General features: G+C 40.3%; 1 protein-coding gene across 2 annotated transcripts in view; it reads right to left on the reverse strand.

Moving 5' to 3' along the window:
* ANKRD44 (ankyrin repeat domain 44) overlaps positions 1–15,542 on the reverse strand; it is a 215,367-nt gene that overhangs the window by 56,683 nt on the left and 143,142 nt on the right. For both annotated transcript variants that reach the window (XM_077830497.1, XM_077830496.1), the window contains exons 13-16: positions 10,751–10,819; positions 8,098–8,238; positions 3,815–3,898; positions 1,907–2,018 (exon numbers count right to left, since the gene is read on the reverse strand). In XM_077830497.1, coding sequence (XP_077686623.1) covers positions 1,907–2,018; positions 3,815–3,898; positions 8,098–8,238; positions 10,751–10,819 — 406 coding nt within the window. The remainder of the gene's footprint in view (positions 1–1,906; positions 2,019–3,814; positions 3,899–8,097; positions 8,239–10,750; positions 10,820–15,542) is intronic.

Raw genomic sequence — 15,542 nt, forward strand, 5'->3', positions numbered from 1 at the left:
CCACTCTGGCTCATGCTACAAGCAGTACCAAGGAGGCGGCTATAACTCTTCAGACTGCCTTAGTTATTTCAGGGTCCATTTTGGCCAGGGGAACAGCCAAAGATGGTCAAGATGCAAAGCTGGCACAAAGCCCCCTTTGTCTTCTCCCCCTTGCTTCTGGGAGGCACAACCCATAATCTGACCCAGTGCGACAGGGTGGAGCCCCAGAACTCAGACAAACGAGAACGAGGGATCAGAGCAGAATATGTTTGCTTTCCTTGCATGTCTGTATCATTTCTAAATGAAAGATCCACACAAGGACAGCCTCCCAAACAGGACAGGACACATGAGAACATTGCTAGGAGGAGGCACCAAACAAGGGAAGCCTGGCAGCAATGACAAGGGAGAGGGGACATGTATGCTCACAAATTAAGGGGGAGAGTTAATAAGGCTTAATGCTCCACCTAAAACTTGGATTTAGAGCTGCCATAGGGAAATTTTAATTTAGAGCTTCCTTGATTTTGTGACTTTGATGTAGACCATCAACACAATTTCCCATATGGCAACTGTGACTATTACTATGCATATTATGAAAAGTGGTCCCTGTGTATTGTGCCGTCACCCCTTTTAATACAGAAATAATTTGGCCTGTTAAACAAACCAAGGAAGCAAAAAAAAGGTTCTAAAAAGGCACCAGATGCCTCTGTTTTACGGGACTGAAAATATAATGAAAATAAAAACATAAAATTTTATTTCTCAACTTTACGCCATTTTTGGTATGATTAGAGCCAACAAAACATCCAACAATATAAATAAAATCTTCATCATACTTCATATTTCAAGCACTTCAGCTAATCTGCATCACATGCTATTCATTTTTACAATTCAGAGCTTTTTATAAATTCACACTATATAATTTTCTAGCAACTCTGTTTTTTTTGCTGACAAATATATCCTTTCCCTACCTGATATGGTTAAACATATGAAAATTAGGGAGTATAATGTTGACATGGACTATGGCAATACTGCAATTACTGCATAATACGTAAGAAAAGGTACTACACTTTTGTGCAGTTGATAGTAAGGAGGGTCATGTTACCATTACTCAGCTTCATTAGATCATTCAGTTAATGTGTTGTCTATGATGAATAGCCACATAAAAAAACACACATTTAAGTAATGTTTTGACTGCAATCAAAACTCTCCAAAGCCATGCTACACTTAGGCTCTGATCCAGTGAAGCATGTAACGTGTGCTTAAGTCCCATTGATCTTGTGTGTTTAAGTGTTTTGTTGAACAGTGATTGGATTAATCATGTATTTTATAGCTAACCCATGCTTAAGTACTTTGTTGAATTGGAGCCTTAAACAAACACATACCACATGTTCAACACCACCTAAACACAAAGACCCAAACTCTGCTCCCATTCCTATAGGCAAGGACATTTCTAACCAGAGATCAACCCATTATGGTTCCCCTGTGCAGGGGAGAGAGGCTTTGGGTCTGTATCTCCTGCAGCTGCAGTCCTCCTTAATGGCTCTTTTCATAGCAATGCAAAAGGACAGCTGGGACTGGAGCACGTCCAGTATGCCCATGACTTCATGGACAAGATAGAACAACTAGCTTTGCGCTCCATGCCTCTGGAAAACGGGGTGGGAGAAAGGGAGGAGAATGCCACCTGTCTGCCCCCACATGAGGGCCATTTACTCTGGCTTTGTGCAGGGATCAAGGATCTATGTTGAAAGGGCCATAACAATGCCAAGTTACATCTGGTTCTGAATATTTGTCTGTAGTGTACCTTCCTCTACATTTCTTCAGCATCATGAACATCTATGGTGCTCAAACAATAACAATCCTGTAGAGTTCATAACATGCCCGTGAACATCTTCTGAAAATGGATGTCTTAGCACTGATTGAGCTGACTCACCAATTCCAAACACTGTCTATGGCCATAAGCAGCAGCATAGTGCACTGTGTTGTACCCTTCTTTGTCTTGGATCGATGGATTGGCATCCTTTTGAAGCAGGAACTCTAGACACCTGTGAATAATGTACACATTTAAATTACAGATCATACCATTTAACAGAATCATCTCCATTGCAACTATGAGCAATGCTAAAGCCTCTTTTCTAAAAGGCTGGCTATTCAATATTATGTTCCTTACAGAATCTTGTACCACACAAGAGTTTTCCTGCCTTAAACTTCTGTGCAGCAATATCTGTTGGTCTTGGAGTAGCTTGTTTGATACTGTGACACTCTGTATCCCAAAGCAACACCATGACACCACCATATATACCATGAGGATATGATTATGGTATGTCTTATATGAAGTATGTCATGTAAAGTATCAATGGAAAAGTTATGATTTGCTGAATATGATGACCCTATTTGTACGAATGTATCGTTTTTGTATCTAAAGTTATGGATATTGACTATTTACCAGTATTTCAAATGTGTTTGCTCCTGGGTAACACCAACAAGGTAGTTTACATCCAGTGTAGCCAGCACACTGTGGATGAACCATTCAAGGTGATGGCCTATTAAGACACACTATAGGCCACAGGAGAACCTTATCTCTACCTGATGGGTTTTCCTGTGAATGCTTCAGCCAGTATATGGATAATGGCTGCTATGACTCATCAAAACATGCAAGGGCATGTGACTAGATCATGTGATACTGGACTCCATCCCGTGCCTGTACTTTGTCATTACTGATATAGTTCAAAATTTACTGATCAAAATCACAGGTATCTAAACTAATCCAGTAGCTGGCTGACTCTGAACTCAATGGCAAATGAGCTATGATCCTAAATACATATCTTTTGAATTCTTTTGATAGTGATAATTTCTCTATCTGAATCAAATATTTTCTGGGTACTCGCTGGGTCATCTATCAGAGTTTAATTTTTTACCCCTCTGGAAAAAGATTTCAAAACGTTTTCTTTATAGATATTTAGGTCAGAAGGGACCATTATGATCATCTAGTCTGACCTCCTGCACAACGCAGGCCACAGAATTTCACCCACCACTCCTGCAAAAAACCTCACACCTGTATCTGTGCTACTGACGTCCTCAAATCGTAGTTTAAAGACTTCAAGGAGCAGAGAATCCTCCAGCAAGTGACCCGTGCCTCATGCTACAGAGGAAGGCGAAAAACCTCCAGGGCCTCTTCCAATCTGCCCTGGAGGAAAATTCCTTCCTGACCCCAAATATGGTGATCAGCTAAACCCTGAGCATATGGGCAAGATTCATCAGCCAGATTCTACAGAAAATTCTTTCCTGGGTAACTCGGATCCCACCCCATCTAATATCCCATCACAGGCCCATTGGGCCTATTTACCATGAATATCTAATTACCAAAACCATGTTATCCCATCATACCATCTCCTCCATTTCTTTGTCACTCTCTTCCACATGTCACAACCATGCAGCCAAACTAATGTAAAACTATTATCAACAACAGTGTCATTTTAAACAAAAACACTGCATAAAAACATCAGATTTGAACACAGTAATACTTGTTGAGGACACTGGGTTATATTTTCCTTGCAACATACAAACCCAGTGTATTGCATTTAAATAAAATAGTGTGTGATATTAAAGAATTATTAGAGTACCAATGCAATAAACATGTAGTTAGGGAAAGCAACAAGCATGGAAACAGAATTGGTAAATACATTTATACATCAAAGAGCAGTTTACTCAGGTTAACTCCCAATAGTATCAAGCATTTGTAGCAGAGCAATGAGTGAACAAGATAGGAGTGTAAACTGCAGCCCAAAGAAGCAGAGCGATTCTCTAAAAATGGAGTCTGCTGTATTGACACCAAACTTACAATGCAGCTTCTTTTTCCTTCATCTCATTGGCTCTTTCAAGTTCTTCGGCATTTTCATGGGAGTTACCTAAAATATTCTTTCTTCTTAACATAAGGGATAGAAAAATGCAACTCGTTTTCAAAACGTCAGATCAGTGATTTTGGTGTAATTTACCACCCCCACTCTCTCCTCCAATCAAGTGACCACTTCTTGGCATTAGTCAGGTTAAATAAAGGGCCTAGCATATAAGCTAATCACAGTCCCAAACATTGAACACACCTAAAATATACCAGCTCTTCATTCTGTATGTCAACTTCCAAAGTAATCAAAAAGTTTTGATTTCTATCAGAACCAGTTTGTTCATCACTTTCTGGAACTTTCTGTTTCTCCACACCTGCCCCTTGCCCTCAAAGACTCTTCTTTGCAATCCTGTGTTCCCCATCTCCATCCTCTACCCATGGTAACTTGCTGTACTTCCCTGTTGACCAAGGGATAGAACCCTGTGAAATTTTAACCACCAGCACTAAATTGGCCTGTCTTGACTGTGCTCTCGAAGGGTTGCTGACAGTTCCCACACTCTGCTAAAGTTCTAGGCAACACTATGATGACACTCCAGCAAAACTCTTTATACATGTAAAGGGCTGAACAAATATTCAAACTTTTGAGCCTACTGGAAAGTGGAGTGTCTCTGGCAATGTTACATGAAGGGGATCAGTCTGGTGGGGATGGCTGGTAGTGGGTTAAATTTTGTAGACAGACATTATTTGACTCTCAGGACTGGAGAAATCAAGAGCCAAGATAGAAAAAAAAGTTTCTGAACTGCTATGAACCTTCACAAATATTTGACTCAAAAACACAGTTTGGTCTAGTTGGATTTTTTGCCAAACTAATTTGCCCATAACTAATTTTAGTCTCTATCCAACACATGTATTCCAGACTGGATTTTGAGCAGTACAGAATGGTGCATCTCTTCAAAACATTCAGTGTCCCATCCTCCACATCCAGATTTGACACTATGTAACCCAATAATGATCCCAATTCTGTCTGAAATCCAGTAGGATTTCAGACATTATAGATATCTGAGATATGCAGAATATGCACAATTAATTGATACAGGATGTTCCCTGACTATTACTCATGTGTCGTGCCTCAGAAGTAAATGAACCATTCAATGCTGTAAAAGTGTTAGAGGATGGCACATGCATTGACCATGGACCCAAATATTCCCAGCCACAGTTAAAGGCTGTATCTGCTAACCACATTCAGATGATCTCACTTAAATCTATTAATAAGTCTCAAGAAGTGGGGTGGAGGGAGAGTCTGTGCTGATCTGCAGAGGCAATACATTCAGAAATCTCCATTTACTGGTAAGCGGCCTATCTATTTCATTAAAATGCGTTTGTGAATTCTCAGTGTAGGAATGGATACATTCAACTGAGAAGAAGTCAAGACAGCTAAATCTCTGGTAGAACAAACTTTTAGTCCTTCCTGAACTGCTCATTACTGGGCGGATACAAAGAAGAATCATCTTCAATGGTCTTTGGACCTAAATAGCCTGACCTCTGGAATTTTTTTTCCATATGTTGAAATAGTCATGACGACCTACAAAATGGCAATGAACATAAAATAATCATCCGGCATAAATTCAGGGTTAGGCCACAAAAGCATAGTATCATTCCATAGCATACTAAAGGCAGATCAGTAAGGGAATTCTTGAATCTTATTCACTCATCTAAGTGATACAGTGGCTACTAAAAGGACAATATAAGAAGACAAGAACACTTCCCATGATGTTCAAATCCAATGCTCCAGTTGGAACTAAGTGTGAAATGTGTTTTTTCTCATCTTGAGATGGAGCATGATGAATTCATGATTGGGATTACATGACAGGACTGCCTGTAATTTAGGACTGGACTCAATGACCCAGGACACACCTTCCAGTCCTAAATTCCTTTGTTCCCCTCTCAAAGAATGGGAAGAGGTAGGATTAGTTCCAAGCTCTATGACACCACCAGGCGAAACAGCAGACAAGGATGACATATACCATGGCCGATAAACATGGTCTTTACTGTAATTGTTAGATTCAGAAGTCTTAGCAGGCTTAAATGCTTTTTTCTATTGCTGGGGTTGGCACCCAAAGAGATAAGAGGACTGAGGAGATTCTGAAATGAGACAGATGACAACTTTGGTCTGAAAGATGGGTGAGAAAACCCTAGGGATTTAGCCATAGATCTAGTATCTAGTTTTCTAATTTCAACAGATTTAGTATTACCTCGGGGTCTCTAGAGAGCAAATCAAAAACATTAGAGTGCAACATCTTGAGGCAACCCAAACAGTCTGAGCCATAAAACATTGTGAAGTATAACTGCTGATGCCAGAGAATGAGCAACAGTGCTAGACATGTCCAGCAACATGTGTCTCACCTTTTAACTTCTCCGGAAAGGGTCATCTCACAGGAAATTTTTACTCCATAAGAAGACATTCTATAGAGGTCCATCACCACCTGATAGTTTAGTATCTTTTTGGATATGCACATTGCAAAAGCCACCAACAAAGAAGATCATTTTCAAAGCTGGCCTAGTTTATGTGATTCTCTATCCGGGGGGGGGGGGGGCAGGAGAGGTCTCATGTGAAGGTACTGCCCCCCTTCACTATCTTGGAAGCCATAGAAACAACCAGGAGTGCAACGAGGGAAAAGCAATCTTACTGATGTTTGGGGACTTGACTAAATGAATCAGGCTTTCTGCTGCTGCTAAAACTGGCTTGATGCATCCTAATCTTGGCCCAGGGCCTGTTTACAGGCAGGGCCCTGACTTGTTTCAGTACAAGGAGTAACAGCTCCTGATGGAGACATACCTAGAAACTTCCACTTGCCTTCCCTCTACTCTATCATATACTAGGGATGGATGTACAGGAAGTGCAGTCCTTTGAAGACCCTGCTGCTGCCTCATGGGTAGGACCATATGGATCTGAGGGTGATGTTCATATACTTCCTATCTGTTTTACTGCAGGGAATGGTTCTGTGGTTTGCAATGGCCTGGCACACAACCTTCTACAGTGGGGCTACGCAGAGGCCATTTAAAGAGAGCAATGAAGCTTTTTGAAGGTGTTATACTGGAAATGAATTGTATGTCAAACAATTTGTTACAAGACTTAAATGTATAAGAAACTAAAGTGAATGATCCCTTAGACCAGGAGAGAAGCAGAGAAGGAACAGAGAGAACTGTGTGGGGATATCTAACAGGAAATGAAAACAGCAGACTAATGGTTTTAAATTCCAAAGGAGACCTAACGCTATAATCAAGGCCATTTGATCTATGCTTCCTGTCATAGGGCAGACACCACCAAATTATGGAACAAACTGAGAATTAGAAATTGTACAGACTAACCAGAGATTTGAGAGAAGGGGAAATGGAGATGTCATTAATGAAGCTGTTGCGGAGAGTTTCTTAACCCCACTAGAATCAGACTTTGTTCCCAATTGGCTTAAGAGCATGGCATAACACCTCCAACCAATGGACCTCCAGTTCCCACAAGTACAGTGGTCTTTTCTTCCAGTGGCTGTTCCCACTTTTCTGCTGGAACACAGAATCTTACCTCTCCTGCTGAGTCCCCAGTTGCTTAGCAGCCTCTCACCCCCAATGGGTTCTGTTTCTGTCAGCCCACGCAGTGATGTTCACAAGGGGCCTAACTCATAGGTGCTGAAACTAGGGATGAAGGTGCACTGCCTGGCTTGAAGTGGTTTCCATGATATACAGGATTTACAGTTTGGTTGAATGGCTCTTAAAACCTCCACTGTACATATTGTTCCAGCACCCTCGGACCTATTCCACCACTGTCATATGGGTATGCTGGCAATAGCTTGTCTTTGTTGTCATCCCACACCTGGAAAGATCTCCCTCGCATTGCCTCATGCTATGTCCTTTTAAAAAGACCAAAACAGTAGAGCAGGAATGGGAAATTCCCTGAACTCTCTCTTGTGGGAAAACCACCAGAATAAGGAAACAGGAAGGCAAAATGGGAGAGGAAGTCGTTCAGCAGGAGAAGGTGGGCAGCATTTTGGCGATTTATGTTGCAACTTGAATAAAAACATACATTGTGCAGCAGCGTAACTGCACTATACATGACTCTGCTTATAGTCAAAGCTATTTCAATAATGGGTGTGTCTAGGAGGAAGAAGAGGATTACCTTTGCTAGTGGGTTTATGTTTGTTTGTTTAAATGAGATTGTGGCAGGAAGAGAATACAAATGACAATGAGTTGGAAACACAGTAAAAACAAGGAATACAAATAAGCTTTTTTACTTTCTGTCCATGTCCGAAGCAGCAGCATAGTGCAAAGCAGTACGTCCCCAGTCATCCGTTTCATTAATATTTGCCCCTGTGGTCACCAGTGTCTCAATACAGTGGAAATGACAATTCGCAGCTGCATAGTGCAAAGGTGTCCTGCAAAACAAATAGCAATTTATTACTTCAGACACTTCAGCATGACGTGGATTATACTAATGAGTCCCAATTGCACCATTCCTAGAGTGGTCTCAGGTAAAACAAAACAACCTCCATGCTCCTCCCTCCCCACCCATCCCCCAAAAACCTCAGATTTGGGGGTTTATTTACAGCTTCTTGTTCAACCAAAAAACAATAATTAGTCTCTGGCCACATTCACTTAATGAAGTTTAATGGTCTAAACTCCAGACAAGCAATATAAAACCGAACAAAACACCACCAAAAGGGCAGTTCTTATGTCTCCAGAGCTCTCTGCCTGGTTTGTACCCTGTCTCTCCCTCTCATGAAAGTAGCTCAGCCCCTTTTTTAAGTCAGCAGGCTCAGCTGCAGCCTGTTGCCTCAACTCAGGGTGACACAATGAAACATCAGCCTGTATTTAATCCTCAAAACATCATGATGTTGCCTGGCTCAGTCAGAGTCTATGGGCAATGACTGTGGTGGGGTGTGACATAGCTGTGCAATGACCTATCCACCCTGTCACACTGACAGATTCCAAAATCCAAGAAAGAATTCATTGTGCAGCATAGTTCACAGAGTCAGAGATTTGGCATCCACAACTCAGAAGCATGAGTATCATTCAGAAAGCACATTCATTGCTGGGAAGGCAGGAGTTCCCTGCTGGGTATGAAATTTTCAAAGGCTGCTTCTACCACTCAAAGACACGAAAAACCTCCACCAATTAAAATTCTTCAGTACAAAAAAAAAAGTTTTTTTGTTTCACTTATTTTTTTGGGAAGTTGTGAAATATAAATAACCAAAGAGTGCTTCATTTTCTTACTAGTGCTCTCAATTTTGTACCTGTTTCATTTACACAGGATAAAGAACAGCTTTGTTTTTATTTCAAAGCTGTTGCTGAAAAGGTGACATACCTCACTGTGTCTGTTTAGTGCATATGGTTTAAAAACAAATCAGAAAGCCCTTTACTGCACCTTTAGGTTGGAATGCCAATAATGCCTGTAACATATTAGAGCCTTTTTATGTTAGATTAGTTTATGTCGTCATTATGAACAAGAGCAAAACCTCCTAAAAGTTATAATCTTGTATATTTAATTTGCTATAACTTTTACAATGTCCTTTCTGAGATACATAGCACAAATGATCCTTAAAGAATACCCATTTAAAAATACGGCAAGACTCATTTTTTTCCATTTTAATTTGGTTACAGTTGTAGTATTTTTTGGATTACACTTTCCTTCCTATCCAGCTCTTTAAACTGAACTATGCTATTACTCATATCGCAGTTCAAAAGCTAGTAAATCACACATATTGGGACCAAGATTTTCAAAAGCGGGGACCTAAAGTGAGGCTCCCAACTCATTTCAGTATTAGCTTTGCTGCATTGCCACCACTGAGAAAAACAAAGGCATTTGAGCTGGTTCCTGCTGGCTAGCATGACAGGGGGCTTTTGACTGGGAATTCTGTGGAACACGGATTTGAAATTTCTTCCCATCTGTGGTCCAAAATAGCCCAAATCTGATGAATGTCTGGGTTCGTTACAAGGCTCATCTGTTTTTCGATTTTAAAATGGAGTGGGAGGGGTTGGGGGAAGAGAAATTTGAATTGGAAGGATGGAAAATTGTTCAAGAGGGAGGAGATTTGTGGTGGGTAATTTTTAAACTGCTGCCCGCAAAGGTGCATAGTGCATAAGATCTGGCTCCCAATTTTACCCCTTCCATAACACAAAAATAATTTAGGCTCTTGAAAAATTCACTAGATTTTCAAAATGGCAGACCAATTCAGCAGGTCCCATTGACTAGATTGGGAGCCGCTGACAGCTCAGCCATTTTGAAAATTTGTTTAGGTGCTTAAGGCCTCAATCCTGCAAAGTCCTATGCACATGATTAACTTTACACACCATGAGTAGCCACTAAAGTTAATGGGACTACTAACAGTGTGTGAAATTAAGCACATGCATATGCATTTCCAGGATCAGAGCTTAAAGATGGAGTAGGCTCCTATTTTTTAAATCCGTGGCCTGGGTGAAAACTGTTTGGCTGACTATGTAATGTACATCCGGGACGCTCAGGAAGTTGAATCAGCACATCCATTTCTGTCATAACACTACCAGCATTATTTTACTCTGAGAAAGTCTAGAAAGCAGGCTCATAAGCAGTAGTTCTCCCCAAAGTGACGTGCAGGTGCTATCTTGGGCACAAAAGCACAAGGATCCAAGCAGCGCGAAGAGCAATGAGGAATAAAATTAAACCACTGATATTTTTAAACAAGAAAGACACAAGAGCATGGGCATGGCTTTTATGTATTTAATATAGTCTGCACCTGCCTTTTTGGCATTTAACTTCAAGCAGCAGTATCCTATTGGGAATAGTGATTTCCTACCCCCTTTTACAGTTTACCTTTTTAAGCGGAACATATTGATTTCCAGATTGAGGGCTTTTTCTTTCTCTTTCTTTCTTTGAGATATATCTGAAAAAGAGCTTCACAATTTACATACCTCCCACATTTGTCCTTTTTATTAAAATCTGCTCCACTACTCTGCAAGAGTTTTACACATTCAACGTTACTGAAAAGACAAGGAAAGAAAACAAAGAATGAGCAAAACAAAAGTTTTCATCTTAGTACCCCCAAAAAAGAAGTGTTATTTCACTATTTGCAGAGCAGAAACTGGGCATAAACTGCAATTTAAGCCTGAACAAAAGAACCAAGAAAAAGGAAACTTGTAAAGATCACACCTTTATTTCTGGATAAGCCTGAAATGCTATTCCAGACAAGTAAAAACTAGGGCTGTCAAGCAATTAAAAAAATTAATCACAATTAATCACACTGTTAAACAATAACAGAATACCATTTATTTAAATATTTTGGGATGTTTTCTACATTTTGAAATATACTGATTTCAATTACAACACAGAATACAAAGAGTACAGTGCTCACTTTATATTTATTTTTTATTACAAATATTTGCACTGTAAAAAACAAAATATAGTATTTTTCAATTCACCTCATACAAGTACTGTAGTGCAATCTCTATCATGAAAGTTGAACTTTCAAATATAGAAGTACAAAAAAAAGCTGCATTCAAAAATAATACAATGTAAAACTTTAGAGCCTACAAGTCCACTCAGTCCTACATCAGCCAATCGCTCAGACAGACAAGTTTGATTACAATTTGCGGGAGATAATGCTGCCTGCTTCTTGTTTACAATATCACCTGAAAGTGAGAACAGGCGTTCGCATGGCATTGTTGTAGCCGGCATTGCAAGATATTACGTGCCAGATGCGCTAAAGATTCATATGTCCCTTCATGCTTCAACCACCATTCCAAAGGATATGCATCCATGCTGATGATGGGTTCTGCTCAACAACAATCCAAAACAGTGCGGACCAACGCATGTTCACTTTCATCATCTGAGTCAGATGCCACTAGCAGAAGGTTGATTTTCTTTTTTGGTGGTTCAGGTTCTATAGTTTCCTCCCTCATCGGAGTGTTGCTCTTTTAAGACTTCTGAAACCAAGCTCCACACCTCGTCCCTCTCAGATTTTGGATGGAACTTCAAATTCTTAAACCTTGGGTCGAGTGCTTCAGCTATTTTTAGAAATCTCACATTGGTACCTTCTTTGCATTTTGTCAAATCTGTTGTGAAAGTGTTCTTAAAATGAACATGTGTTGGGTCATCATCTGAGACTGCTATAACATGAAATATATGGCAGAATGCAGGTAAAACAGAGCAGGAGACATACTATTCTCCCCTAAGGAGTTCAGTCACAAATTTAATTAAAGCATTTTTTTTAACGAACATAATCAGCATAGAAGCATGTCCTCTGGAATGGAAGCCAAATCATGAAGGGGCATACGAATGTTTAGCATATCTGGCACGTAAATTCCTTCTAACATCAGTTACAAAAGTGCCATGCGAAAACCTGTTCTGACTTTCAGGTTACATTGTAAATAGGAAGCAGGCAGCATTATCTCCCATAAATGTAAACAAACTTGTTTGTCTTAGCGATTAGCTGAACAAGAGGGAGGACTGAGTGGACCTGCAGGCTCTAAAGCAGGTATCAGCAACCTTCGGCACACAGCCCATCAGGGTAATCCGTTGGCATGCCGCGAGACATTTTGTTACATTGACCATCCGCAGGAACAGCCCAGTGCAGCTCCCAGTGGCCGTGGTTCACCATTCCCGGCAATGGGAGCTGCAGGAAGCAGCGGCCAGCACATTCCTGCGGTCTGCCACTTCTCGCAGCTCCCATTGGCTGGGAATGGTGAACCACGGCCACTGGGAGTTGCGGGGGGGCCGTGCCTGAGGATGGTCAATGAAAACAAAATGTCTTGCGGCCCACCAGCACATTAACTTGAGGGGCCGCATACTGAAGGTTGCTGACCCTGCTCTAAAGTTTTACATTGTTTTGTTTTTGAGTACAGTTATGTAACAAAAAAAATCTACATTTGTAAGTTACACCTTCACAATAACAGGTTTCAGAGTAACAGCCGTGTTAGTCTGTATTCGCAAAAAGAAAAGGAGTACTTGTGGCACCTTAGAGACTAACCAATTTATTTGAGCATGAGCTTTCGTGAGCTACAGCTCACTTCATCAGATGCATACCATGGAAACTGCAGCAGACTTTATATATACACAGAGAATATGAAACAATACCTCCTCCCACCCCACTGTCCTGCTGGTAATAACTTATCTAAAGTAATCATCAGGTTAGGCCATTTCCAGCACAAATCCAGGTTTTCTCACCCTCCACCCCCCCACACATCCATACTTTGGATGGGCTATCACCAGCAGGAGAGTGAATTTGTGTGGGGGGGTGGAGGGTGAGAAAACCTGGATTTGTGCTGGAAATGGCCTAACCTGATGATTACTTTAGATAAGCTATTACCAGCAGGACAGTGGGGTGGGAGGAGGTATTGTTTCATATTCTCTGTGTATATATAAAGTCTGCTGCAGTTTCCACGGTATGCATCTGATGAAGTGAGCTGTAGCTCACGAAAGCTCATGCTCAAATAAATTGGTTAGTCTCTAAGGTGCCACAAGTACACCTTCACAATAAAGAGACTGCACTACAGTACTTGCATGAGGTGAATTGAAAAATACTATTTCTTTTATCATTTTTACAGTGCAAATATTTGTAATAAAAAATATAAATTGAGCACTGTACACTTTGTATTCTGTTTTGTAATAGAAATCAATATATTTGAAAATGTAGAAAAACATCCAAAGTATCTAATATATTTCAATTGGTATTCTATTATTTAACAGTGCAACTAATCACGATTAATTTTTTTAGTTAATCGCATGAGTTAACTGCAATTAATCAACAGCCCTAGTAAAAACAAATCAATAATATAAATAGAAAGTAGAAAATATATCCTGGATTCAAGGTGAGGGGAGATAGTCAAAAATTGTGCTGCTAATGCTTCCCAGGCTGAGCTGAGGATTTTTCCAAGAGCATTTTTGAAGTCTGAAGCAAGTTTACAAAATGCTAGGCTAATAATGAGGAGGAGATTTAGGCCCTGATTCAGGAAAACACTTAAGGCCAGGATTAATTTTTTCGCATATGCTGAAGTCCACTCTGTTCTGCAAAGCATTTAGCATAAACTTAACTTTAAGCATCTACTTAAGACCCATTTTCTTCAATGAGACCTAAGAAAAAGCTTAAAGTTAAGCACATCCTTAAGAGCTTTATTGCATTTGGATAGGATCATTCATAGTTTTTATCCCAGCTGAATGAATTCAATATGATACAACTATGTGTTGTTATTGCTTAAATTGAAATGATTCTTAATGGAAAATAAAATAGCTGCATTTTAATGTCTTTGTAATTCAAGTAAATAAATGTACAATACCAAACCGGAAGATCATGTAATGAAGCACAATAATCTTCCAAGACTCCTTTGTTATTCAGAGGGGAAATAAATCATTTCTACTAGGAAACAGAAAAAAAGAGATCCTTTGGAAGGTAGTCTCATCTCAATGCCAGTATAACTCCCATTAATGTTAATAGGAGTTACAGATATGCATCAAGATGAAAATATGTGTTTTATGTACAGCTCCAGTTCCAGTCTAAAAGAAGTGGATGGAACAAAACTGGTGTTCATCCCAATCTAAAATTGTCAGTGTATAAAATATCTACACAATGCTCCCCACAACGAACCCAAAATAAGAGTTCTCGTTAGTGATGACAATTACAGTCAGCCATAGATAAAAACTGATTTATTTTCATGAGCAATTTTTGCCTCTTATTTCAGTGCCTTTCTTTCAGACACTTGGGGTATTATTTTGAGTTCAGCTTTAAGGAGAGGTACTTTCTGAAGAGTGCTCTGTCAGGCTAATTCAGTCCATCCAACTACTATGTATCTTCTGTTAACTGTATTAAATAAATGTTTAACAAGAGCAATCCTATCCCGTGTTTGGAACACTTTCATTATGTACCTCTGATGGTGACGACGTTGGTGAAGTGGACAATGGTCCACTAAGAAGTGAGCTGACAACTCATTCTTACAAAGGTTACCAAATAGTCACCAGGTAATTACCATATCTGGTCACTACAACCACTGCCAATCTAGGATGGATTCTAGAGGCTCCATCTAGCGATCTTCTGAGCCATCAAGTCCTCAACAGAAGAGCCAGAAAACAATAGCTTGCCAAGCGATCTGTGCTTTTTCTGTGTTAATTTCAAACAAATCCACTGGGAATTAACAGCAAATCTTGAAAGAAACTTGGCAGAAGGGCTACAAATGAAACTGACATAATTTAATTTTCATTCATTTTCACTCCTAGTATCCTACCACCCATCTGAATTGCATCCTCAGAAATGAAAACCTTTTGATTCTGTATTTCAGTTACTTTCAATGGGCTTCAGAGGCTTAAAATAATCTTTCTATGACTGCAACCTGGAAAAAAAGACTGTGGCATTTTAATGCCTTAAAAAGCTTCTTTTATAACTAGATTTTGACTCAAGGACACAACAAGAGGGCAGTGCCTAACTGCACCCCACCAGGAGCATCTCAGGGAGCCGCTATTCCTTCCCCGCATCCACCTTCAAGGGATGGTCATTTACTGCTGGCCCCATGTCAGGCTTAAACTACAACCCCACCTCCTATGCTGGTGTGGCAGTACTGGCCAGTGAGTGAGAGGCATGGAGCCAAGAGTCCAACCCACGCAATCAGGGAAGAAGAGAGTGAGTGTGTAGCCTCTCTTGCTCCTGGGACCTGGACCCAAAGTCTAAGCAGTCTGCATATAGGCAGAAGACAGGGGGATTGTTACTCCCTCCCAGAG

This window comes from Eretmochelys imbricata, chromosome 11, assembly GCF_965152235.1.
Source record: "Eretmochelys imbricata isolate rEreImb1 chromosome 11, rEreImb1.hap1, whole genome shotgun sequence".
NCBI lineage: Eukaryota > Metazoa > Chordata > Testudines > Cheloniidae > Eretmochelys > Eretmochelys imbricata.